Source organism: Propithecus coquereli, unplaced genomic scaffold (genome assembly GCF_000956105.1).
Source record: "Propithecus coquereli isolate 6110/MARCELLA unplaced genomic scaffold, Pcoq_1.0 Scaffold478, whole genome shotgun sequence".
NCBI lineage: Eukaryota > Metazoa > Chordata > Mammalia > Primates > Indriidae > Propithecus > Propithecus coquereli.
In genome coordinates, this window is record NW_012150596.1 from 393,091 (window position 1) to 419,322 (window position 26,232).

At 37.5% G+C, this 26,232-nt stretch overlaps 1 protein-coding gene across 2 annotated transcripts in view; it reads left to right on the forward strand.

Moving 5' to 3' along the window:
* SLC9A6 (solute carrier family 9, subfamily A (NHE6, cation proton antiporter 6), member 6) overlaps positions 1–26,232 on the forward strand; it is a 62,889-nt gene that overhangs the window by 2,902 nt on the left and 33,755 nt on the right. The window contains exons 2-10 of one of the 2 annotated variants that reach the window (XM_012655484.1): positions 7,444–7,643; positions 9,020–9,097; positions 9,384–9,460; positions 9,769–9,881; positions 12,205–12,310; positions 19,773–19,914; positions 21,903–22,008; positions 22,302–22,390; positions 25,543–25,656. In XM_012655484.1, coding sequence (XP_012510938.1) covers positions 7,444–7,643; positions 9,020–9,097; positions 9,384–9,460; positions 9,769–9,881; positions 12,205–12,310; positions 19,773–19,914; positions 21,903–22,008; positions 22,302–22,390; positions 25,543–25,656 — 1,025 coding nt within the window. The remainder of the gene's footprint in view (positions 1–7,443; positions 7,644–9,019; positions 9,098–9,383; positions 9,461–9,768; positions 9,882–12,204; positions 12,311–19,772; positions 19,915–21,902; positions 22,009–22,301; positions 22,391–25,542; positions 25,657–26,232) is intronic. The other variant, XM_012655485.1, reaches the window with a different exon arrangement.

Below are 26,232 nucleotides of genomic sequence, written 5' to 3' on the forward strand. Positions count from 1 at the left end.
GCTAATTTTTTCTGTTTTTAATTGTTTGGCCAATTTCTTTCTATTTTTAGTAGAGACGGGGTCTTGCTCTTGCTCAGGCTGGTCTCGAACTCCTGAACTGGAGCAATCCTCCCGCCTCGGCCTCCCAGAGTGCTAGGATTACAGGCGTGAGCCACCGCGCCCGGCCCATGAAGTTTCTAAGTTAATAAAAAGTGAAGGAGTACCTTAGTGCTAGTATTTTGTGAAGGAAAAACAAGGGTATCTCTTGTGGAAATAAAGTACAAGTCTGGGGGTTAAATCTGGGGTTGACATGACATTCCTTCGCCTGTCCCATTTTCTCAGTATGAGCAAAGCATACTGTGGACTAAACAGCCTCCTAACTAACTCCTAAGTCTAGTTCAAGAATAGATGGCATTGGGCCAAAGTATTTTCAATGCTATGGAAATTGAAGTTTTCTAATCCTAATTACTATCTGTCATCTATCTCTTCTTATGACTCTCGCACCATCACAACTATTGCATTGCTATTTTATTGTAAGACCTATATTTTTCAGTATGACTTCCAGGTGAAAAGGGAATGCCTAGACCTCCAAGATTCAGCTCACTGGTGATCTTATTCCTGTGATGTTGGTTTAGCTGCTTAAATTCTGGAAAAATGGTATTGAAAATAAGCTTTTCCTTTATCTTTTTGAGAAGCAAGGGTATAAAAAATGTTTAAATTGCCAATGTGATCAGTTTCTAGTTTGTAATATAAACTAATCATTCCAGTTACAAACATACAATCTCAAAGCAGCCACGTGTTTTGTTCACAGGGCTAGCTTTCTTAAGAAGCTTAAAAGTGAGTCACTGTTAGTAAAAATTGTCTAGGTAGTTAATTAAGTCTGAAAAGTGATCACTCACTGAAGGATGCTTACAGATGGTATAAAAAGCAAAAGATGGAGAAAATACTTGTTGTGCCTTAAACTCTAGGCATCCAGAGTCTTAGGCTAACTAATGTGATTCCTCAATAAACATTTATTAGATGTGTATGATGTATGGGATATATTGAGAAATACAGATATGAGCCATAGTCCCTGCCCACAAAGCACTTATAATCTGGCGACTTAATAGATAATGTTTACCGAACATTGCAGTGTGTTAGACACTGTGCTAGGCACTTTACAAGTGTCATTTTATTTAAACCTCATAACAACTCTGTGAGATGGGTGTTATTATCTTTCCAATTTTATGAATGAGGAAATTGGGGCTCAGAGAAGTTAGAAGACTTGCCTGAAGTCACATAACTTATAAGTATTGAGCCAGGATTCAAATCCAGTCAGTCTGGCTCAAAAGTCACATTCTCTTAGCCCTTAAACCATATTACCTCATGTTGAAAGGTAAAACTTAACTATGTAGACAAAGTGGGTTATTATTGTCATCACCGCATATGAGAAAATTGAAGTTCAATGAGAGGTTATCTACCCTAAGGTGACAGACTAGAACTTGTTGGAAAGCCAGAATTCATACATCTATCTGACTTCCAAACTTGTGCTTTTTCTCCCACACTGTACTGTACTCAGTCTCAAAATACCAAATATATAAGGTGATAATACTTAAAGTTGTAGGTGTTTTGGAGGTGAATTGTGAAAGAATGGAGACCTAAAGCATTCTGGTTCTCCAGAGGTTCTCCAGCTAGTGATGATGTGAAAACAAAGAGGTAATTAGAAAATTACAGTTGGCCCTCCGTGTCCCTCCCTGGGTTCCACATCCGCACATTCCACATCCCTGGATTTAATCAACCACAGATTGAAAATATTCGAAAAGATATAAATAATACAACAATAAATAAAACAAAACTTTAAAAACAATACAACATAACTATTTACATTGGATTAGGTATTTTAAGTAATGTAGAGATGATTTAAAGTATATGGGAAGATGTGCTTAGGTTATATGCAAATGCTACACCATTTTATATCAGGGACTTGAGCATCTGAGGATTTTGGTATCCTCATGGGTACTGGAACCAACTTCCTACAGATACCTATACAGAGATGTTAGAATTAGAAAAATCTAGATTTCAATTCTGGCTTTGTCACTTGATGACAACGTTGGGCAAGTCATTTATCCCCATCTTATAGATGAGGAAACAATGAATAAGAGATTTATAGTAGTATCCATGTCATAAGTTATAAGGATCAAATAATACATGCAGAAACAACATAGGCATTGGTTTGGGTCCTAGGTAAAAGATTTTCCTTGGGAAAGAGGTTTGTTTTTCCTGAGAGGGGAGCTGAAGATAAAAGAGTTTATATTGACATGGAGGGGCTTGGAATTAAGGCAGCCTACATCAAATGGCCCCGAGCTTCTCAGAAAAGTGGACAATGGGGTTGAGGACTTGAAAAGGAAGATAAAGGCTTGAAGAGCCACTGTTGAGAATGTGCTAGGAGACAGATGAATAAATTCATGTATTAATAAAACTAACCAAAGGTCAACAAAAGCCTTGGCTTTCTTGGCTATCTTGAAGTTGAATTAGCTTTTTTTTTTTTTTTTTGAGACAGAGTCTCACTCTTTTGCCTGGGCTAGAGTGAGTGCCATGGCATCAGCCTAGCTCACAGAAACCTCAGACTCCTGAGCTCAAGCGATCCTCCTGCCTCAGCCTCCCAAGTAGCTGGGACTACAGACATGTGCCACCATGCCCGGCTAATTTTTCTATATCTTTTTAGTTGTCCAATTAATCTCTTTCTATTTTTAGTAGAGACGGGGTCTCGCTCTTGCTCAGGCTGGTTTCGAACTCCTGAGCTCAAACAATCCGCCCGCCTCGGCCTCCCAGAGAGCTAGGATTACAGGCGTGAGCCACCGCGCCCGGCTGAATTAGCTTTTAACACAGAATCTAACAACATTCTTCAAGCAAGTAGTAAATGTTTATATACACTTACTTTTTAATCTATAGAAATTTGATCAATTTTGACCAGACTCAATGCCCCAGTGACATTCCTTCCAGACTTTTGACTGTCAGAGGCTTCAGGTATGATAGGCTAGAAGAATGGGCTGGAATCCATGAGAAAACCAGTTTCTGCTAACTGGGAGAATCACACAATGGTGGGGCTTTGGATGATGCTGAGTTCCTTATCACTGGGAGAGTTTCCAGCACAAGTGGGTCAGGAATGTGGAGGAGGGGTAGGACTTCTCTGTTTTGTAAAAGATATTTCTTTGTGGTTGTGTTCTTTGTTGCCTGTTAGTAGTAATTTTAAATTTCAGAATATCAATATTTTCTGCCCTTCTCTCTATGTAGGAGGCTCTAAGTTTCTGCTTTATCCTCTTAACAAAGCATTCTTTTTGTGTCCTTTCACTTTACTGAGAATTGCTTTAACTCCATGATTAGGATTTGACCTTTTACAGAACCCATGTTAACTTGATCTGTCAGCTTTTTCAAAGAAATTCAATTTTTCAAATGCCTGATGCTGTAATAAAAGGATCTTGATTTTTTTCCACCCTAAGTAATTATTCTTCATGATGATGTTTTATCTACCAAGGTATTTGTTTCAAATTTGTGCAAGTGCTGGACCTTCCTCAGGGTACCCAGTGATGCTTCAGAATAGGATTAGGCAAGTACTAGAACCAGTGGATACTGTTCCTCCATAGCTAGGCTTGGGGACGTGGAAAGAATTTATACTGCTGTTATTAGTATTTGTAGTAGTTTATCTGTGATTTTTGCATGTTATAAGAGAACAGCTTTTACTGAGTCTCTTAATTAGGTCTTATGGAATAGTAGAGGAAAGAGCTGTTTCTATATCAAATAGGCAGAATAACTGGATCTATAGCCTTTTCTCTCCCAGGTCTGTCAAATGCAGTTGATACCCAACAGTCACTTTTTTATTTTGTTTTTTGGAGGTGAGATATTTTCAAAGTGTATTTTTCATCTATTTTAAATTTGAAGCTTTGTTAAAACATTTTTAAAGTTGGCGTCATTGTCTGTTTACCAATTAATCATTACTACTCTAAAAACGTGTGTGACCGTAAGCTGACTGTACAGCGGTCCGGTCCCCAGCCTTTTTGGCACCAGGGACTGATTTCATGGAAGACAGTATTTCCATGGTGGGGTGGGGGCGGTGGCAGGGGCAGAGCTCAGGTGGTGATGCCATGGGGATCGGCTGTAAATACCGATGAAACTGGGCAGAGCTCAGGCGGTGATGTGGGGCTGGTTGCTAACAGGCCCTGGACTGGTCCTGGCCAGGGGTCGGGGACTGTGGGACTAGAAGGATTCCTCATCCCTGCACCCTCCCCTCTTCCTGGCTAATTACTGCCCTTACACCCCCTTGTTTCTGCTTCATCACTACTCACTCAGGTCTGGCTTCTAGCTCCACTACTCCACTGAAACTGGTTTTATCAAGGTTGCCCATGACCTCCTTCTTGCCAAACCCAGTGAATACTTCCAATGCCTGCCTTACTTGACTTTGCTGCAGTATTTGATAGTTTTCATCAGTTCCTCCTTCTTGAAAATGAAATTTTCACTTCCTAAATTCTTTGCCACGACCGGTTCTTTTTTTCTTTCTACTCATGTGGCTTTTCCTTCTTAGACTCTTTCTTCATTTCCTTCTCCTCTACCAGCCCCTTAATGTTGGCTCTTAATGGATAAAACCCCGGGTCTGTATCCATGTCCTCTTCCCATTTTATTTGCTCCCCTTGTGATCTCATTTGCAACTGACTTCAGCCATCTTATGACTGCCAAGTCATAAAAATATCTCCAGTTGAGACCCCCCCTTGAGCTCCAGCTCCCACATGCTCTACTGTGCATGTGTCACAAGTACATTAAACTCAACACGTCCGAAACTAAATTTAGCCTTTTCCTCTGTAAATCTATTCTTCTGCCTGTGTCCCCTACCTCATCGAATGGCCCTGCTATCCACCTAGGTGCTCAGGCCAACTTATCCACCTTGTTACCAAGTCAATTAAGGCTCCTCTTAGTCTTTCATCTCTCTTTCCCCCAGTCACTAAATCTTTCTAAAATATAATAGCTTCTAAGAATCCTTCTCCCTTCCTGTCACTATTTTCTTAGATTAGGTCCTAAGCTCTTATTGCCTGAATGACTGCAATGGCCATGTATCTAGCTTTTTAGACCCCCTCTAGTCTAGACCAGTCTTTCTAAAATCAAAATCTGATATCAAGTCCCTGCTTAGAACCCTGCTATGACTTCCTTTTGCTTTTGGGATAAAGTCCAAACTCCCTTCCCCAACGTATAAGGTCTTTTATGATTCAGCTCCTGCTGATCTTTCAAATAACTTTTGTCACTTTATAAGCCAGCTTTACTGAACTGCTTGGGATTCCCTGATGAGCTGTGTTCACTCCTTCTTCCTTGACTGGATATATACTACTATTGCCCTACCTGGAATATACTCTTTCTTCTGTTTTGTTACGTGAATCTGGAAAGAGACTTCCCTGATGTCCCACTCCTTCAGGCTTGGTTAGGTATCTCTTTTCTGTTTTTATAACACTTTGTATACATAGATATTGCATTATGATTTTTTTTGAGACAGAGTCTCCCTCTGTCACCCCAGATAGAGTGCAGTGGTGACATCATAGCTCACTTCAACCTCAGACTCCTGGGCTCAAGCGATCCTCCTGCTTCAGCCTCCCGAGTAGCTGGGACTACAGGAGAGTGCCACGTTGCCTGGCTAATTTTTCTGTTCTTAGTAGAGATGGGCTTGCTCTTGCTCAGGCTGGTCTGATCTCCTGAGCAAAGCAATCCTTGCACCTCAGCCTCCCAGAGTGCTAGGATTATAGGTGTGATTATAGGCCCCTACCAGGCCCTATGATTGTTTTTTTCAGTCTTTTTTCACTAATTAGACTGAATGCTCCTTGAAGGAGGGACCTTGTTTTCATCTCTGAACCCCGGAGGCCTTCCTAGGATAGCATTCCATTCAAATGTTAAAAGAATGGCTGGCTGGTCAGAATGAAAGGCAATAGGAAGATAAAATATAGCTAGTAATGGTATACTGTGCATTTTGGAGTTAAGGAATGTTCCAGAAGTTTAGGTTCAATTTGTGGTTTAGGTATATCCATACAGTGGAATATTTTGTGCCCGCAAAAATGGATGAAGTTCTAATACGTGCTAAAACATGGATAAACCTTCAAAACATTATGCTCAGTAAAAGAAGCCAGACACAAAAGGCCATGTATTTATTATAGGATTCCATTTATATGAAATGTCCAGAATAGGCAAATCCATAGAGACAGAAAGTAGACGAGTGGTCGCCAGGGGCTGGGGAATGGAGAGTGACTGCTAATAGGTATGGGGCTTTTTTTCTGCTGGGGTGGGGGGGAGGGTTGGGGGGAGGTGATGAAAGTGTTCTAGAATTAGATAGTGGTGAATGATATACAACTTTGTGAATGTACTAAAGGCCACTGAATTGCACAGTTTAAAAGGATAAACTTTATGGTATGTGATTTAGATATCAATAAAGCTGTTATTAAACAGTTGAAGTTGATCAATATGGTTTTATAGTACCTAGAACATTGTATATATTTGAATATCAGCAGGATGATCCAAGTAAAATCCTAGCAATATGTTGATCTCATAGTGCCAGATTCAGGGCTTCTGTGTTTCGATTTTGAAGCAGATATTTTAAAATTAAAATTTGACCTTTTAGTTGTAGAAGAACTCAATCAATCTATAAATATTATTGACTTTCCAATTTGTTAAAATGTGTATTATTTGGCCAGCTATGTACCTTGGGAATAAACTTGGGAAATGTATTTGTTTACATCTTGTGAATTGATGGATGGAAGTAGAAAACATATTTCTAACATGATTGCGCTGTCAGGTTGGAACACCTTGGAGCATATTCTGTGTACAGATGATTTGAAGGTTTTTGTCTCATTTTGTCACCTTCCTCATCACTTATTTACATATTGATCTAGAAATGCAGTGATCTGTGCTATTACCCTAGGGAATGGAATGTTTTTTCTCCTGTCCTACTGGATTATATGAAGATTGGGCTCTGGGATGTGTGAATTTAGTAATACAATACTTCATTATTTATTTATTTATTTATTTTTAGAGATGGGGTTTGCCCTGTCTCCCAGGCTGTAGTGCAGTGGCATGATCATAGCTCACTGCAGCCTCGAACTCCTGGGCTCAAGCAATCCTCCTGCCTCATCCTCCTGAGTAGTGGGGACTACAGACACATTCCATCAGCGCCTGGCTAAATTTTTCATTTTTGTTTCAGAGACAGGATCTCACTATGTTGCCCAGACTGGTCTCCAAACCCCTGGCTTCAAGCGATCCTCCCACATCGGTTTCCTTAGTTGCTGGGATTGAATTTAATAATACATTAAAATGTAACTGCATTTGGTGTAAAAATTGGTTCTGAACCACAGGAAGTATCATAAGAGATTTTCTGTTATCAATCCAGAGTTATGTGTGGGGTACAAAAGAAGTGGTCTCTGTGCATGAGAAAAACTTATGTTGTTGCTTTGTTTCCAGGTCTTTTGGTGGGCCTTGTTCTTCGGTACGGCATTCACGTTCCAAGCGATGTAAATAATGTGACCCTGAGCTGTGAAGTGCAGTCAAGTCCAACTACCTTATTGGTAAATGTTAGTGGAAAATTTTATGAGTATACGCTGAAAGGAGAGATTAGTTCACATGAACTCAATAACGTTCAAGATAATGAAATGCTGAGAAAGGTAAGTTCTTAGTTAAAGGGAATCTTTAAGGTTTTTTTATGCGTATAACTAGCAGCAAAATGATTCAGAAGAAAAATAAGTGATGAATTTTAACGGTATTTAAATAATTAGTTTTTTAATAATAAAATGGGGTAAAACCTCAAGTAACAAATGTAATAATATAACGAAATGGATATGTCTGTATGTCTCATTTTCTGATTGAGGCTAAGTACTATAACCCTTTCTGTTTCACTCTGTGTTATTTACAATTGTGATAAACGGTGACCAGGACTAAGTTAAGCAGAATTGATAAGCATTTCTTTCAGTTTGCAGATGGTCCTTATAGTTTTATAACACTTTAGTACATTGGGTTTATTTGATACTACCTAAAATAGTCCATTAATATTTCTTTGAATTTTTTCTTGCCTTGATTGTGTTCTATACTGAGCACAATTTCATCTTTCTTTGATTCACAATCTGGCACAACCTCTGGGGCCTCAGTGTGAGTCTCAGTTATTGTACCATGCTGTACACAAAAGAGGAGGTTGGGTTGCGATGGCACTGGCTCCCAGACATTCCTGGAGCTGCCTTCTCCTGTCCCTCTCGTAGTTTCTATCATGAGGTTTCTCAGTGCCACTTGGCTCATATCTTCTTTGTTTCTGCCCACTCTTAGCCGTTTGCCTCCACTTCTCCTCTCCTCTACATTGGCTGGACTTTTATATCTACTTGATTGTGTTCTTGACCATCTTTAATGCTTTTAAAATTTCATATGAACTTCAAGTTTATTTTGCAGCAAGAGTTCTTTTCATCTGTGGAAAATTCCAATTCCTTACAAGTTCTAGTAAGCTAAGTTTTAGCATGGGTATATGTGTATAGCTACTTTGTGTCAAATTCTAATGCAGCCTTATGAACAGAAGGGGGCGTCTGCATTTTTGTAGAGAATAAGTCTTAAAATGAGTGGGGCTATCAGTCTAGAAATCTGAGTTGTACAGAAACATTTACTACAATGTTGTGTTATATACCTTTAAAGATGTTATGTAAAAAATGTGCTTCCTCTTGCCAACAATAATACCATACCCCTAAGTTTTGTTACGAGTTTTAGGTCTCTTATTTAAAGCAAAGATACGTTCATGCTTTCTCCTATTTTTAAGACTTTAATATCAATATTTTAACAGACTTTCTACAGATATGGCTTAACTGATTGTTCCAACACTATCTCTTTGTCGTTTGGTTGAGAAGTAGAACAGCTATCCTATGTGAAATATTTTTTAAGTTACCACAGTAATGTTCTTGCCTTTGATGAGTTTAACATTTAATCTTTTTTCTTTTTGGTAACTTGATAATGTAACATGAGGTCTTCTAGGGAATTCATCTAAAAGAACTCTTTATTTTAACAGGTTACTTTTGATCCAGAAGTATTTTTCAACATATTACTTCCTCCTATCATATTTTATGCAGGTTATAGCCTGAAAAGGGTAAGTGCTCTTGTATTTCATATGCTTTCAACAACCTTAAACTGAAGTGCTTGACACTTCAGAAACAGGCAGTTCTTTCCAGATTGTCCTCCTTTCTCCTCTCCTTATCCTTTTTATATGCTGAAATTTCTGCCTGTATAAGAATGCTTTCTCTTACTTATTTCTCCTAGTGAATAATGCATTTAAAATTAGCATAGCACACTAGAATAGAAAACATTTTCTTTTTCAAATAATTGGTAAGTATTCTAACACAGCGTAACTTTTTTTTTTTTTTTCATTTTGCCAGAGACATTTCTTTCGAAACCTCGGGTCTATCTTGGCATATGCCTTTCTTGGAACAGCAATTTCTTGTTTTGTTATTGGGTAAGTATTTGAAGCTTAAAATACTTTTTAGCCTTCAAATTATTGTTTTAAAACAATATATTTTTTATTTATTTGGTGTTGTATTCCTCAATGTATCCAAGGACTTTTGCAGTAAAATGTATTCACATAGGTAATAAGTTGTTTGAATTTTCCTTAAGGCCAGGGTATTACCATATTTAAATGATATGAATTAAATTTGGGATTAGTCACAAAGTACTACTGTAGATGCATCTTCCTGTTCTTACTTTATTCTAGCTTCTTTAGCAGTTGATGTTTTCTTCTAAAGTAGGAATATGTTTATTGAACAGGTCAATAATGTATGGCTGTGTAACACTGATGAAGGTCACGGGACAACTTGCAGGAGATTTCTACTTTACAGATTGCCTGCTGTTTGGTGCCATTGTATCGGCAACTGATCCAGGTATGTTTTATATGAGCGGAGCTTAAATAGCTCAGGTACAGTGTTTTATAGTCAAAGCACATATGGGTATTTCTTTCTTTGAAGTGTAGAATTAATGATTAGGTACTTCCCTAGTACTATGCTTTCCAATTGTGCAGGAAAAAACAAAATTCATGATTCCTTTTGGCTTAAGCACACATTTGTTTTTTTTTCTTTTACTACTTTATTATATTTGCCTATTACTGATCCACAAATTGACGCTGTTTAGTTAAGGGCTATAAGGTATTTTCTTTAGAAATTTGGGTTGGTCTCTATCCCTAGTGATTGGGTAGGAAAAGATGAACTAGATTACAGATTAGTTAAAATGGGTAATAATTATGTACTTCCTTTCAAACTTCTTGAAAACCGATTCCCTAAAAATCTTCTGTTAATATTCAGCTGTCTGCATTTAACATTTAAGAAAAGGTTTTAAATGACTGTTAGAAGGCAGTTGTGCTAATACAGATAGGGTTTTGGGTCATTGATGGACTTTAATATACATTAAAGAATTGTTTTTATAAAATTAGCCTTATGGTTATAAAATTGTTTTGATATTAACACAGCTTGTTCCCTTGTGCTTTTAGTGTCAGATCTTTTAAAAGTTGTGTTATAGAATGAATTTAATGGTACTGTGTTAGGTTTTAGTTTACCTAACATAGTACTGATACGTTTAACAGCTACATTCAGATTGGGAATTTGGAGAAAACGTAGGATGAAAGGTTGGGGTAGGAACATAGACTGATGTTTATGAACTAAGGATGGAAGTTTTCTCTTACTATGCTTTAGGACCTCGATTGAAGTTTGTTCTGTTTTACCTTTTGCCCTTGTAAGTTAATCATCTTCTTTAATTGTCATCCAGCACAATTAAAGGTAGGATCCTAAGGTTATCTCTCAATTCCTGTGTTAACTCTGATAACACAGGGCATTATGGAAGGAAAAAACTGTGTTCTATACTTTATAAGAGATGCTGTAAAAGATTAGTCAGAGGGACGTTTTAGAGAGACAATTGTGTAGGTTAGCATTTTTAAAACTAGAAATCAAATTGCTTCCTTGAAGACTGCCCAGCCTGTCCACTTATTGTTTGTAGCTGCTTCCATTATCAGTGTGAAGGTAGGATGGTTTTTGCAAGAGCCAGTGGTCTCTGTGTCTGTCCTCTCAGTAAAAGCAAGCTCCTTGACTTTTCAAAGCCTCTGAGAAATCTAAGTTGATTGGACTGGCTACATTACTTCAACCTTCTGGTTTTGTTTTGGTAGGACTATTGCCTGAACAGCTCAAGCAAAAATCTTTTGCTTATATAAAGCTGGACATTTGTATTATTTTCTGAATTATGTAGGCAGTTGCCCCAGTTCTATTATTTTGCAATTGTTAACTTGCACTAGAAGGGTGAGCCATTGGTTCTCTTTTCAAAATTCTACGGCATTGCTCCGCCCTCCTTTTCCCCCTCTCTTGGTAAGCTTTGGTATCAGTATATTCCAGCTGCAGTGCTTTGCAGGAGAAACTATATCTTATAAAACGCAAGTGTCCTGTTTTTATGGTTGGCATTTGACAAGGCTTTCCCATCTCTGATTATATTAATATTTCATGTTTGCTTGGGTTTATTTGGCAAGTAAGCTGTATGTGACCCAACAATTAAAGTTTTAATGCAACTTTAGTCTCATCTGATTTTCTAAGAATTCTCATATAATTGCTTTCCTAAAAGAAGGATTTCTTGTTGTTTTTTTCCTTCTCAAGCTGTAATATCCTGATAGTTGGCTTCTTAATACGTCAAATATAGCAGCTGTATTTCTGGTCATAAATTTTACCCTGGGAAAAAACTAAACTTCTGTTTTCATTTTGTACTGTCTTTGCTAAACTGGTGTGCTTGCAATGTGTAAGTCAAATAGAAGTGAGGTATAAAACTCCAAGGAAAAAAAACGAAGTTTGCAGCAGATGTTTTTCATAATATTTTTCTTTATTAAAGATTAATGACTACTTTGTAAGAAATTCTGAATATATTCTGTTTGGAAAAGAAATATACGAGTAAAGATTATTAATATTTGCATGAAGCATGAAGGCCAACTCAGTCCTCCAAGGTTATTTTCAACTGTTTTTAAGAGAGAGAAAGGAGATGTTGTTGCATGTACACAATTAGGAAAATGAAAAATATTGATATAAAACCACTGAATCTTTAATATGGTAAGAGAATAGAGGATTTAACTCTAAGAGGAAGAAATGAATTTCTAAATAACTCTTCTAATCATCTATTGAGGAGAATAAGTTATTTTTGTAATGTCTAAATATTCCTCTGACTCTTTCTACTTGCTAGTGACTGTTCTTGCCATATTCCACGAGCTTCAAGTTGATGTTGAACTCTATGCACTTCTTTTTGGTGAAAGTGTCCTCAATGATGCTGTTGCCATAGTGCTCTCCTCGTAAGTGTCTGCTTTCTTATTATATTCTGAGTATTAAACATGAGGGTACTAGGAACTGAAAGTCACTTATTGAATAAAGTGCATTATGAATAGAAACACTTGGAAGAACAAGACATTTTTTTCCTCTTGAAGAGATACATACTTTATAGATAACTTGGAAAATTCAGGGAAGAAAAAGGAAGAAAAAAATATGTACTTTTATCATCTAAAGACAACTACTATAAACATTCTAGGACATTTCCCTTTCCCCGTTTTCTGCATATGATATTTTTACATAGTGTTGACTGAAGTGTCTATATAATTTTGTGTTCTGTTTTAACATTATGACGTGAACATTGTATTTTTTAAGTTAGATTTAATTTTTTGAGCAGATAATATATTCACATGGTTCAAATATCAAAACTATATAAAAAGTTATACACAGAAAAGTCACATTCTTACTCCTGTCCTTATCTACCTGTCCCCCTATCCCTTTATAGGTAATCATTTTTATTAGCTTCTTGTGTATCCTTGTATTTCTTTATTCAAATGCAAGCACAAATATGAATAAATAATCTGTTTACCTCTCATTTCTTAATTTAAAAGTAGCATACTGTGAGTGCTCTCTCATATAAGCATATTCTGGAGAACTTTCCATATCAAAAGTGAATTTTTTTCATTCTTCATTTGCAGCTACATAGTATTCTGTGTGTGAACTGTACTATGGTTTATTTGCTCAGTCTCCTATTGCTGGACACTTGAAGGGTTTTCAATTCTTTGTTGCCATAAATGGTGCTGCAGTGATGAATTTACCTGGTTTTGTACATGCATAGGTATATTGGTAGGGCGAATACCCAGAAGTGAGATTGGTAGGTTAAAGGGTAAATACATTTGTAATTTTGTTAGACATTGCTAAATTGCCTGTCAAAGGGATTATACCACTTCGCATTTTAACCACTAAATTATGGGAGTGTCTGTTTCCTCACAGCTTCACCAACAGAGTATTTGTCGAACTTTTATATTTTTGCCAACTTGATAATTGATAAATATCTCATTGTAGTTTAATTTATGTTTATCTTATTTAACATAATACTTTCAGAAACATTTTTAATCTTTAGAAGTGTTAAATAATGTCCCTTTTCTCTCTCTCTCTTTTTTTTTTATTTCAGCCTATTATAGAGGTACAAATGTTTAGGCAGGATCGGGCCTGGTTAATACTTGGATGGGAGACAAAATAATATACTTTGTATTGAAGACAATTATTGAATGAACAATATTTTTATCTAATTATAGAAAGTACTGTACATATTATTACAAAGTATTTGCAGGTGGGTCTGAACCTCTGAAGAACTCAGTCCTGCTTACCTACTCTTACTAAGCAAAAATCTAACCCTATAGACAGTTGCCTTTACTTTATACTAGAACTTTCTGTGAGAGAAAAGTAAAAGCCCTTCACATTTTCTCTTTATTTTTCTTTCTCTCCTTAATTTCCACTTTGTTAATTATGCAAGAGTAAGAAGTCACTGGCTCTGGTTTATACAGCCTGATTGCCCCCATTGCCTTACTGCAAAGTTGGAGATTATTCTTTCTGAGATGTAACACTGATCCCTAAAATGTTGTGTATGAAGATATACAAAATGTCAAATCCTTTTTTGTGAATGCAACATATGTAAACATTACCCACCATATTTATTTCCAGAATTTTTTGCAGCTATCTACAACTAATATAAATTTTACCTGAGAAATAAAACCTAAAGGCTGTAACTAATATCGATACTGAATGTAAGCACTTTCAGTGTTGATAGGTGCAAAGTAAGTATTTATATTATTTGAAGGGAGGGAGAAATGGATAGTGTGGTTGTAACTTATATGTTATAAAAAAAATGAAACTACAAAGATTATTGAAGCTTCCAGCACGTATGTACATGTGAGGTCACCAGTACTGCCAAGTGAAGAGAATAAGGTACAGTTACTTTTAGCAGCAATTCCCTATCCTAGATAATTTTTCTACTATTTAATCATCTTATTAGTAAGTGTTCCTTTATCATTGTCCTAATGGATTAAGAGTCAGAAAATCTCTGTTCTGGTCCTATCTTAAACTGATGTGCCCTGTGCCTTAGTTTTTCCCATTAATGAAGTAACCTATTCCCTGCAATTTTAGGAACAGTTGAATAGTGTTAAAGGGGAAAAAGAAGTTCAGTGAAAATTTTAAGCTTGGGGGTGTACATATCAGTGTTGGTGAAGAATAAATGTGTTAAAAAGAGAAAGCCCTTTTCATAGCACTTCTTACAAAGGGCCATGCTCGTCCTTTTCTTTCAGCCTTTCTCAGAGTTTTGTGAGAGCTTGAAGCCTTATAGTAAATGATTTGAGTAACTCTTTTCTCAATTCTCCTAAGGATGGTACATATCTAATACCATTCTATTAGGTCATTAAATACGAAATGTCCAATTTCTAATCAAAAGTTTAGTTTATTATATCTCAAACAAGAAGCAGTACAATGAATCAAAGTATGTGCCTAAACTAGTGACATAGTTTTGCCATCTTAACGGTAGCTTGTTTATGCCAGCAGCAAGGAAGCCTAGAGAGCAAGTGGTGATGAAACAGCAAAAGGCGTTTTACACAGCTTGTTGAGAATTGATTATTTTCCATTGCAAGAAGTGGTCCAAAGCGTAGAAGAAGTGATAGTCAGTTGGTCCAGGGTCTGGTGAATACAGTGAATGACAGAGAGTTTCCAAGTCCACCCTCTGTAGTTTGAGCAGTGTTGGTTGTGCAACATGCGGTCTAGCATTGCCTTGCAAGAGGACTGGCCTGTTTCTGTTGACCAGTCTCGCTGCCTAATCACAAGCATGCTGATCATGTCATCCAATTGGTTGCCATAGACATCTGCTGTAGTTGACTGACCAGGTTTCATGAAGCTGTAGTGGATAATACCAGCACTGGACTGCCAAACAGACACCATTAGCTTTTTTTGATGAATATTCGGTTTTGGACTGTGTTTCAGCACTTCATCTTTATGTAACCATGGTGCCGAACACTTGGAATTGTCAAAAAGAATCCATTTTTCATCACACATAACAATAAGGTGTAGAAATGGTTTACCTTTATGTTGTAACGGCAAAGAAAGTCAAGCTTCAAGGCAATTTCTCTTCTGACGCTGGTTTAATTCATGCAGTACCCATCTAACCAGCTTCTTTACTTTGCCCGTTTGTTTTAAATGGCCTCATATTGTTGGAATAGTAACATCAAACCTTGCTGCTAATTCATGCTTAGGTTGAGATGGATTCGCTTCCATTACAGCTTCCAGCTCCTCTTTATCCACCTTGGTCTCAGGTTACCCATATAGCTCATTTTCAAGATTAGAATCACCAGAATAGAACTTTTCAAACCATTGATGTACTGTGTGTTCATTAGCTACATCCTTCCCAAACATTTCATTGATATTTTGAGCTCTATGTGCTGCATTGGTTCAATATGACGGAACTCATATTTGAAAATAACAAAAATTTTTGACTTATCCATGGTTTCACAGAAATTGCTCTAAAAAAATTTTGAAAGATAATCACAAGCCAAACGTACGTTTGAAAGACTGAGGATGTACCTTCACAATAAAAATAAAACAAAAAGCGTCAAAACGAAATGTCAGATAGCAACTGTCTAACTTAGTACTTAAGGGAATCGGACATTTCATACTTAATAACCTAATTGACAGGAGATAAGTTAGCTCATTACATCTTCTGCTGGAACTCTGGTGGAGAAGGACAATATCTGTAGAGTATCATAACAGGGAAGTTGTTAGCTGTGTAAGTATCTTAATGGAGTTGAGCAAATGAGTTCCTGCCCAAAAGCTGAAGAGAAACCATTGCATTGCTGGCTATGGGAGGTTACTAGCTAGAATGCTTAGTGGTATCTTGATCATCATTTTTCATTTGCCTTTTATGTGTTTTTAAATAGGTTAGATAAAAATGGTCTATTTTGTGTTGAATTCTCTTAGTTTGATGATTATCTATTGTATATATTCTGTTTAAGCAGCCTTGTATCAAAGGGGAGGGGGCGGACCCCTTTCTGAAATTCTGTTTGACAATTAACAGGTTGAGGCAATTCTTCTTGAAATTTATATTGGAGGTTGTTTTTGTTTCTGTTTTTTTTAACCTATTAGGTTAGCAGTCCTTTTTTAAAAAAAATATTACTACTTTTAATCTGGTGAGGGTGAAGTGAAACAGATTCCCTCATACGTTGCTGTATGAGGTAGATCAATATATACTGATATAGTGTGGTATATGTAGTATATCTTGTTGGAGATAAAGTATAAGTTGCATAGTATTCCACTGAGTGGATATATGATGATTAGTCTGAAGACCTAAATTCACACTAGTTTCAAATATGTTTTTTACAGTGATTTATATTTTATAAAAGAGAAAGTAGAGTGAGGAAACAAACATGACAAACTGTTTAGCTTCACCAGTTACCAGAGTTATATGTATTCAAATAAGTGGCCATTTTTACCTATTCAATTAACAAGACAAAATTGTTAATGATTATAGTTACTAGTGGTAATGGTACAGTGCATTCATTCTGAACTGGGGGAAATTTTGCACCCCCCCCAGAACATTTTTAACAATATCTGGATACATTTTGGTTGTTTGGTTATCATAAATGGGAGGGGGTTGCTACTGGCATCTAGTGGGTAGAGACCTTCAGTGGGTAGGACAACCCCCCCCCCGCCAACAAAAATTATCTGGCCCCAAATATCAGTAATGCTGGAATTGAGAAACCTTGTTGTAGTAAAACTAGACCACTTGTACATTGTTGTTAACATTGAAATTGGTATCATTTATCATTATTTATGATAATGTTAACATATGCTTGTGATAGAAATTCAAAGTATTTGACTCAGAAAGTAAAAAATTCCTGAAATTTCAGCTAAGAAATAACCACTGTTAGGGTTTCATCCAGACTTTTTCCATCAAGATATTAATATACATATAAATATATTAATAATATTTAAATAATAAAAGGCATAGTACTACACATACTTGTATGTAATTTGCTTTTTTTTACTTGGACATTGTAGTATATTAATATCTCTGTTATCCCATTGGATCAATGCATTACAAATTTACCTCTCCAATTCCCTATTGATTGATTGCTATTTGGCATTTTCTAATATTGTATTATTATGACTAGCATGGCAGTGAACATATTTATGGGTAAATCTCTGTGACTCCTTGAGAGTGTTTCTGTAGGATGTTTTTTAGAAGTAGAATTTCTAGGCCAACGGGTATGATCATTAAAAAATTGAGAGATATTGTCATATTTCCCTCCAGAAATATAATTAAGACCTTTTCGAAAGCAGTTGAGCAACATGTAAAAAGAGCCATAGGTGTAGTAATATTCTGTTGCCCCTGGTTTAGGATGGTGGCGCAAGCAAATAGTCCAAAGTATGTAAAAAGCACAAAGATGTTCTTTCATATTGTTATGGATAGTAGCAAAAATATTAGAAGCAACTTTTAAATGTCTAACAATGGGGAAATGGATAAATTATACTATATCCATTTGGATCATTTTTAAATCTTAAAAACTGTGGTCATAAAGACCATGATAATTCTTACATCATCATCAGTTGGAGTAACAGAATTCAAAACTCTATGTTCACTATGATTATGCCTAAATTTGAATTAGCATGCATGTAACAAAAAGAGGAGAAAGGAATACAGAAGGAAAATAAAATAGATCTGTCAGGGCAATGGAATGATGGGGTGATTTTTCCCCCTTAAACTGTATATTATATTACTTTCAGGATTTTTAAAAAAATGTATTCATAAAAATGTTGCTGCCTCAAGCTAAAATGTTGATAGATGTGCAAAAGATGAGTTAAGATTTCAATTCAGAGGCCAGTGTTTGCCTAAAAAAGAAGAAAACAAACTTCTCATCTGTTCTCAGCCCATGTAAAATGTACGTGTGTTCTTGTACATTTTAGTGATTAAAGAACAAAATAATGATTTGAATGAGCTAATCCAGGGAACGCAACCTCAGGAGGCACGACATAGATATTTTGTTCCAACCAGCATTTTGAAAAATATCACCATAGAGAAAGAAGGTTGTTGTAGCAATATCCTTTCTTTTCTCCAGCCAGCTACTATATTTTAATGTTATAATGTGGTCAAATATCATTTATGGTGGTGAGACCCTTTATATGTAGGTAAGGCAGCAGGATATTAAAGGCCATTTCATATTGATCGAAACAATATCAAATCTACTAGTCCCAAAATGATCTGGTTACATTGCACATTTAAATGCAACTGTTTAAAATTTATAATTCAGATTGAGTCTCAGAAATTTCTAGATGCCATTACCAGAAATTAATGTTAGTGCTATACTTCAATAAAATAGATACAAATTAGGAAATTTTAGTTTGGTCTTAGATTTTTTTTTTAACCTGGGAAGTATGAAAAGAACTTGTTTTACATGGTATAGCAAGCACATTTTTTAGCTTTGAATCAGAAAAAAACATTGCAGTAACCACAGGGAGAATTCATTATATTCTTAAGAATGTGTTTTTTTTCTCCTTTTCTTTGATGTGACTTGTATGATGTCTTTTGAGTCTGGACTTTTTATAACGCTGGGCCATCAATTAACTGAGATGAGAACTGATTTAATAATGGTAAGCACTGTTGCCAGAGACCTACTGGCAACGGCGATTTTCTCAGCCATTTCTATTTCCTGGGGTGACTGTTATAAAAGAGGCTTTTTCAGACCAGGTTTGGACTATGAGTTCACGGTGGCGAGTGTCTCCTGTAATTGCCTGTCTTGGCCTGGTATAGAGTGACTTTCTTTCAGAAGTTTGGGGTAGAGGATCCAGCTGGTTATGCTAAAAGTGCTGTTGAGTGGATTCTAATTCCTTGGAAGGCCTTTTGAGCCCTTTTTACTATAAAAGTCCATTTCAGTGAGTGAATAGATATTAGGCATTTGGCCCATTCTGGTATTCTAAAAGTTGAAGGGGTCCTTCAGTCACCTTTTTTTCCCATAGGAAAAACAAAATGTGACGGGGTTGAGTACTGAACAATATTCTTTATATTCTTATGCTTCTGTTGGAAACAAATGGGACTTTTCATTAGTTTGTTCCCATTAGTACGTTAGGGCTTTCAGACACTCAGTACTAGTAATTCTTAAACAGAATCACAAAAGGATAATACTGCACAGTATCTTGAGGATGGAGGAAAAGGCTTGGTATAACTTTCATATAGACGACTTTAAAAATGTTCTACCTCCTGAAATTGTCATTTAAGGAAAAGCCAAGTTTTCTTGCTAGCTGGATATACTGCAGGGGTTTTGGGTAACATTTTGTCTTTATTTTTTCAATTCAAATCCAAAGGTTTTGGGGTTTTTTTTTTCTCCCTCTGATTTCATCTTTCAAGCTCTATAGTAGATAACGTTTTTAAAGTAAAAGTTGCTTCTAGAAGCAAGAGCAATCTCTCTTCTGTAGCTCAATCGTGGCATACCAGCCAGCTGGAGATAACAGTCACACCTTCGATGTCACAGCCATGTTCAAGTCTATTGGGATCTTCCTTGGGATCTTCAGTGGATCTTTTGCGATGGGTGCTGCTACTGGAGTGGTGACAGCTTTAATATCCTTTTGTTATATTTATCTTTTCTTGTTACCCTAACAAAGTAGTTGAATGCCGTATTCCATGATTTCTCCTAGTTCCACGATTAGAATTGTGTTAGAATTATTAGCCTTATAACTAAGTACTTGGTTTGAAAACATTAAGCAATAAGCTTTGCCAATAAATAAATAAATAATTTCGTTGTTTGGCATAGGGCTCAGTGCTCTAAAACTTTTCATGCAAAAGTATCATTAGACACAGTATCCCTTTGAGGGTGAATTTTAAGGTTGTAGATTAAATCGATGTAAGGATAGATACATTCCAAAGAGCTTCTGGGTGTTCTTTGCTGCTGGTCAGCCTGGCGTTCTCTTGCTCTTCGTTTTTTATTATTATTATTATTATTTTTTGGAAACAGAGTCTTACTCTGTTGCCGGGGCTAGAGTGCCGTGGCGTCAGCCTAGCTCACAGCAACCTCAAACTCCTGGGCTCAAGTGATCCTCCTGCCTCAGCCTCTCGAGTAGCTGGGACTACAGGCATGTACCACCATGCCCGGCTAATTTTTTTAATGTATTTTTAGTTGTCAGCTAATTTTCTTTCTATTTTCAGTAGAGATATGGTCTGACTCTTGCTCAGGCTAGTCTCAAACTCCTGAGCTGAAACGATCCACCTGCCTTGGCCTCCCAGAGTGCTAGGATTACAGGCATGAGCCACCGCGCCCGGCCACTTGCTCTTTGTTTAACAGGACAAACAGAAAATGTACACCATGACACCAAATGAGCAAAATATGGTTCCTGGGTTAGGATACATGAGTCCATTTCAGCTCTCCTCATTTTAAACTTTGTGCTCTGGAGTCCTCAGCTGAGATCCCAAAGAACCTAGATTGTAGTCCTAGTACTGCTACTAGTTAGCAATTAGAAATATTAGACATGTTATTCTTGTGTTCACTGAAAAGACATTTTCTTGATTACCTGCTACATGCCAGATGCTGTGCCCTGGGTATCAAAGCTAAGCAAGACAAACATTGCCCCCTGCCTCCCTGGACCTTTTGGCATAGTGTCAGACACACGTGTGATAGAAGCTTTGGCACTTCACCTCTTTGGATCTCGGTGTAGGAAAGTGGAGGGTGGGGATGGTGAGAAAGATGAATGGGACTAGATGATCTCTAGTTTCCAGCTCTAAAACTTCTATGATACTATTCTACAAAACAGATACATTATTCTTATTCAAGAATCTCTTAGTTTACTACACTTCAGCCTTGTGCTGGAAGAGGCTGCTTTTATGGCTTTTTATAGGTGAACTGAGGAATAAAGGGGCAGTAAAAAGTTCTGAAGAATGAGCCAGTACAGTTAGCATCTCTTTCCTATTACAAGTTCCTCTAGGGTAGGAAGTATATCTTGTTAATCATTTTGTTATAGTACCTAGTGGTTGAAGTGACTCTAGATCCTAGCCTGAGATTTTTAACAACTTGGCACAAGCCCTTCCTCTGTCAGCTAACAAATACTTGTTAGACTTGCATAAGTGAGTGAAGTGCCTCAGTTTTTCTTCATCATGGAATGAATACTGTACATCACAGAGGTGTTAGAGGATCAAATAAATGTGAAATCTCATGGAAATTATATGTTTTTATAAATGTAAATTGCTATAATTAGGGAAGCTGTCTTGCTTTAGGTCGAAAGTTACTAATCAGAGTTGGCATGTTGTGTATCTGATCTGTTGCTCCTGTCTCTACCTGTCCTTTACTGCATGGTTTCTGGCAAGGTATGTGATAACCATAAAACAGTTGGAGTGGTTAAGCTGTAAGACTTCCTCACTGAAGGGAAGGCAGTTGACTCCTCAGTAAGATGCCCATTTTAAGAGTTCCTTCATTTTGGTGCCTCCTTTTTCTGTGACTTTTGTGTTAGAGAGGCTACAGAACCCTTCTTTTGCTTTCACAGTTGCTTTGCTTAGACTGTTATTTCTAGTCGCACTTCTATATTACAAGATCTTGTTACCAACCTTAACGGTTTCACGTGACAAAGTTCACCAAATTACGGGAGTTCCAGTTGTTGGAGACAGGCTTGTTCTTCTTAATGTCCTGGAGTACCTTCCTCTTGGCTGAAGCATGGGGTTTCACAGGTAGGTCACTTTCTCCTTTTGATCGTAAGCCCTTAAAAGGAGTGACTTTGCCAGTCACTTCTATGCGTGGATCACCTCCTTTAGTATTTAAACATATTCGTTGTGGTTGGCATTTAGGCTGTCACTTTAGAACGTAAAAAGGATATGCAATGAAAGTGGTTCCTTTCAACAAAATAAGTCACAAATGAAAATTTCAATACTAAGCATATAATCTACTTCTTTAAAATAAAAACCTCAGTATAAAAGTTGGGAACCATTCTTTTATATGAACTTGGAACTAATTGTCTTTTTAGGTGTGGTTGCAGTATTGTTCTGTGGCATCACACAAGCACATTATACATATAATAATTTGTCCACGGAGTCTCAGCATAGAACTAAACAGGTAAGAGAAACTTTATAGTTTGTGAATAAACTTTTCCTTCTTTCAGCAAAACAAGTCTTTTTTACTTAAAAATAATCTTTGATATGTTCAAGATGGTGTCTACTCATTTCAGCTTCTCTTCCTTTGACTCGAGAAATAGATGGGATTGGCAAATTGAAGAGTGACAGCTTTTAGGGTAGAGATAGGTCAGCAGAATAGCCAGGGGCTCTTTTTGTGGCTCCAATAACCAGTCAATTAGCTTCCTTTTCTCTTAGTGTTTTCCCAATCTAATGGCTTTTAAGAGGAATGTTTCGGAGGCTCACTCTGTTTTGATGAAAACTACTGCTGTGTGATATAGATAAGAGTAACTTCTAATCTGACTAGATCTGCTGAGAGAAGATTAAATTCCTTCAGTCTTCACTCAGGCACTGCAAAGCTGCTATGTTCCAGAAACGTCAGGGGTCAGGGGACTGTGTCAGTGGTCAGGCTTCATATGGTACTGAATGATCAGTTGTGCAGGGTGCCTGAAAGGGATAAAGGAAATAGGCATAACATTTTCCAGTCTTATGAGGTATGTGGGACAAATACATGAACAAAATGTGATGTCTGGAATAGAAACAGATGCATACTTGAATGTGGTTATAGTGGGAAATAGAAGCTTTAAGTTTTGCCAAATGACTAGCACACAGTGAGATTAGCTTAGAAAGGACTGATGCTAAAGCAGGAGAGGAGCAACAGTACCTTTTCTTCTTTCTTCTGGAGCCACAGATTTAGTTTATGACCTATGTTTTTCCCTAGCCCCTCAAAAGAGATTAAGCTTTTTTCCCTCCAAGCATAAGCATTAGGGTTACAAATCCTTTTTACAAATTGATTCAGTGCAACAAATATAGAGGAGAAAATCAGCTGGGAAGTTCGGCATTTTACCAGGTAGGAGGGTGAGGAATAAAAAGCAAGAACAGGGTAAGAGTTTCCAGTCTTGTTGATGATATGAGGCTTGTATACATAAAAAATACGATTCATAGGAATCCTAGATTGTGTGCTTCAGATTATATGTCATAGAAGACATCAGAGAAGGGGAGAAATGGTTTGAGGCTTGAGGAATTGGAATGCTATTGTAGAGAAAATGGTGAGCCTAGAAGGATGGGGAAGATTTGGAAAGGTCTAGGGGGAAACAGTACAGATAAAGGCAGGAATAAAAAGAAGGCAGTGAAATATAGAGCAGGGGTTGGCCAACCCCAGCCCTCCGGCCAAATCCGGCCCTTGCCAGTCTGTAGTTAAGAATGGTTTTCTTTCTGTCCACTTTGAAATGGTTGGAAAAAGATCAAAAGAAAAATATTTCACGACCCATGATGGTTATATGAAATTCTCATTTCCATATCCGTCAATGAGGTTTTCTTGGCGCACAGCCACACCCATATCTTTTTAATGTATAGTCTGTGGCTGCTTTTATGCTACCCTGGAAGAGTTAAGTAGTTGTGACAGAGACCTTGTGGTCTGCAGAGCCTCAAATATTTACTCTCTGGCCTGTCACAGGAAAAGTTTGCAGACCCCTGTGTTGTGACGTAAAACTGGGACTCTGGAGTCACTGTGTTGTTTCAAATTCTGGTTCCATACTTGCTGGCTGTGTGACCAGGAGCAAGTTCCATAACCTCTCTGTGCTTCAGTTTTGCCATCTTTAAAATGGAGATAATAATAGTACCTACCTCATGTAGTTGTTGTGAGATTGAAATGAGATAATGCATGTAAAGCCCTTAGTATAGTATTGGGCACGTAGTCAAAACTGGATAAAGTGTAGCTATTAGCATTAAACAAGAATAAGTAAGTGGTAATAATAGTATTATAAATCATTTAAAGAAAAATATATACTTATTTTAATTTTTATTCCCATTTTTTGGTAATAAGGCAACCCTGGTTTATTAAAAAAAAATTAACAAGCTTGCCCAAAGCTACACAGCTAGCAAGTGGGGAAGGCAGAGTTCCAGCCTAGGCATTTCGATTCCTGAGCCCATATTCTTCACCTCTGTCCTGTTGTGGGGCAGAGGCATGTGGTAGAGAGCAGTGATAGATAACCGTGGTGGCCAGAGGAACGCCCGATCATGGAGGGCCTTAACTTCCTTCGTTCAGCAAGACTCGCATATCTGCTGTGTTAGTAACACTTGCTGAGGCGTGATATGAACAGGGTGGGGCGGGCGGGCAGTGAGAGCACAGAGTGCAAGACCGTAAGGCAGAAGCCCTGTCTGCGGCTGGGCACGGTGGCTCACGCCTGTAATCCCAGCTCTCTGGGAGGCGGAGGCGGGCGGATTGTTTGATCTCAGGAGTTCGAAACCAGCCTGAGCAAGAGCGAGACCCCGTCTCTACTAAAAAATAGAAAGAAATTAATTGGGCAACTAAAAATATATAGAAAAAACTAGCCGGGCATGGTGGCGCATGCCTGTAGTCCCAGCTACTCGGGAGGCTGAGACAGGAGGATCGCTTGAGCCCAGGAGTTCGAGGTTGCTGTGAGCTAGGCTGACGCCACGGCACTCACTCTAGCCTGGGCAAAAGAGTGAGACTCTGTCTAAAAAAAAAAAAAAAAAAAAAAAGAAGCCCTGTCTGTAGGCTGCTCACTTCCTAAAGGAGGACTAAGACCTGTGGGAAAAGTGAAGTCACATGGCAAGCCAATGATATAAGAGTTGTCACAAAGCACTCTATGTCAGGATAAAAGAAGTTGAACTGAATCTTTTAGCTTATAAAGCGGGAAGTATCCTGAAACTGACATTTTTAGAGAGATTCACTGATTTGGGGGGTGGATGGTAGGGATACCAGTTAGGGTCTTTCTGCAGCATTATGGATGGAAGGTGATGAAAGCTAGGTTGGGGCAATGACAGGGACTCGAGGAATATTCCACAAGAAAAATTGACAAGGTTTGGAGGAGAAGGAGAGGAATGACTGAAGATAGGGGTTTGGAGAAGAGAAGCTGATTGGGAGACGTGAGAGGGCAACATTTCTGGCTTTTTCTGTGGAACTAGAAATGTCATCGCTACATTTGCTCCCCTCTGAATCATGTATTTTTGGGTGTATGCATGAACTTTACATATATGAAGTGTCTGTTTCATTATCTTAGTAATACTCATGTTTTCAAATTATGTAACTTAATTTATTTACTGGACTAACCTTTTAAAATTTCGTTTCAGTTGTTTGAGCTTCTCAATTTCTTAGCAGAGAATTTCATCTTCTCCTACATGGGGCTGACACTATTCACCTTCCAGAACCATGTCTTTAACCCAACATTCGTAGTAGGAGCATTTGTATCCTTTATTATGTGTCCTGTTTTAAAAACTGTTTTTTTACTGAGATTTTCACATGGTTTTTGGGCATGTCGTTGATAAGAATGCATTTAAATATTTAAAAATTTTCTCTGACTAAAACAAATAAGGATTCTAGCTTTTTCCTATTCTATTTATTTTATTCTATTCTGTTTTCGTTTTTGTTTATTTCACAAATAATGTTGACAGATTAAAATGACAGACAAGTCTCCTACCTTTCTGCCAACCCCAAAAGATAAAACTGTCCTCTATTAATAAAGGGAAGAAGGAAAGGATGGATACTGGGAAACATTTAGCAGTCCATGCCACAGGGCAGTAGGGCCCAGATGAGGAAAAGTTGAATGAGGCTGCTTTTCTCTGTCTCTGTCTCTCTCTCTCTCTCTCTCTGTCTCTCTGTCTCTATGTCTGTCTCTCTCTCTCTCTCTCTCTCTCTCTCATTGAGTCTTTAAAAACCAGTTGGAGGGAAGAAGCTGAGTATATGAAAGAAAGCAGGCAATAGTGTAAGCCTCATGAGAAGGCAGGAGGAGATGACATCCAAAACATATGGAGAAGGAATTT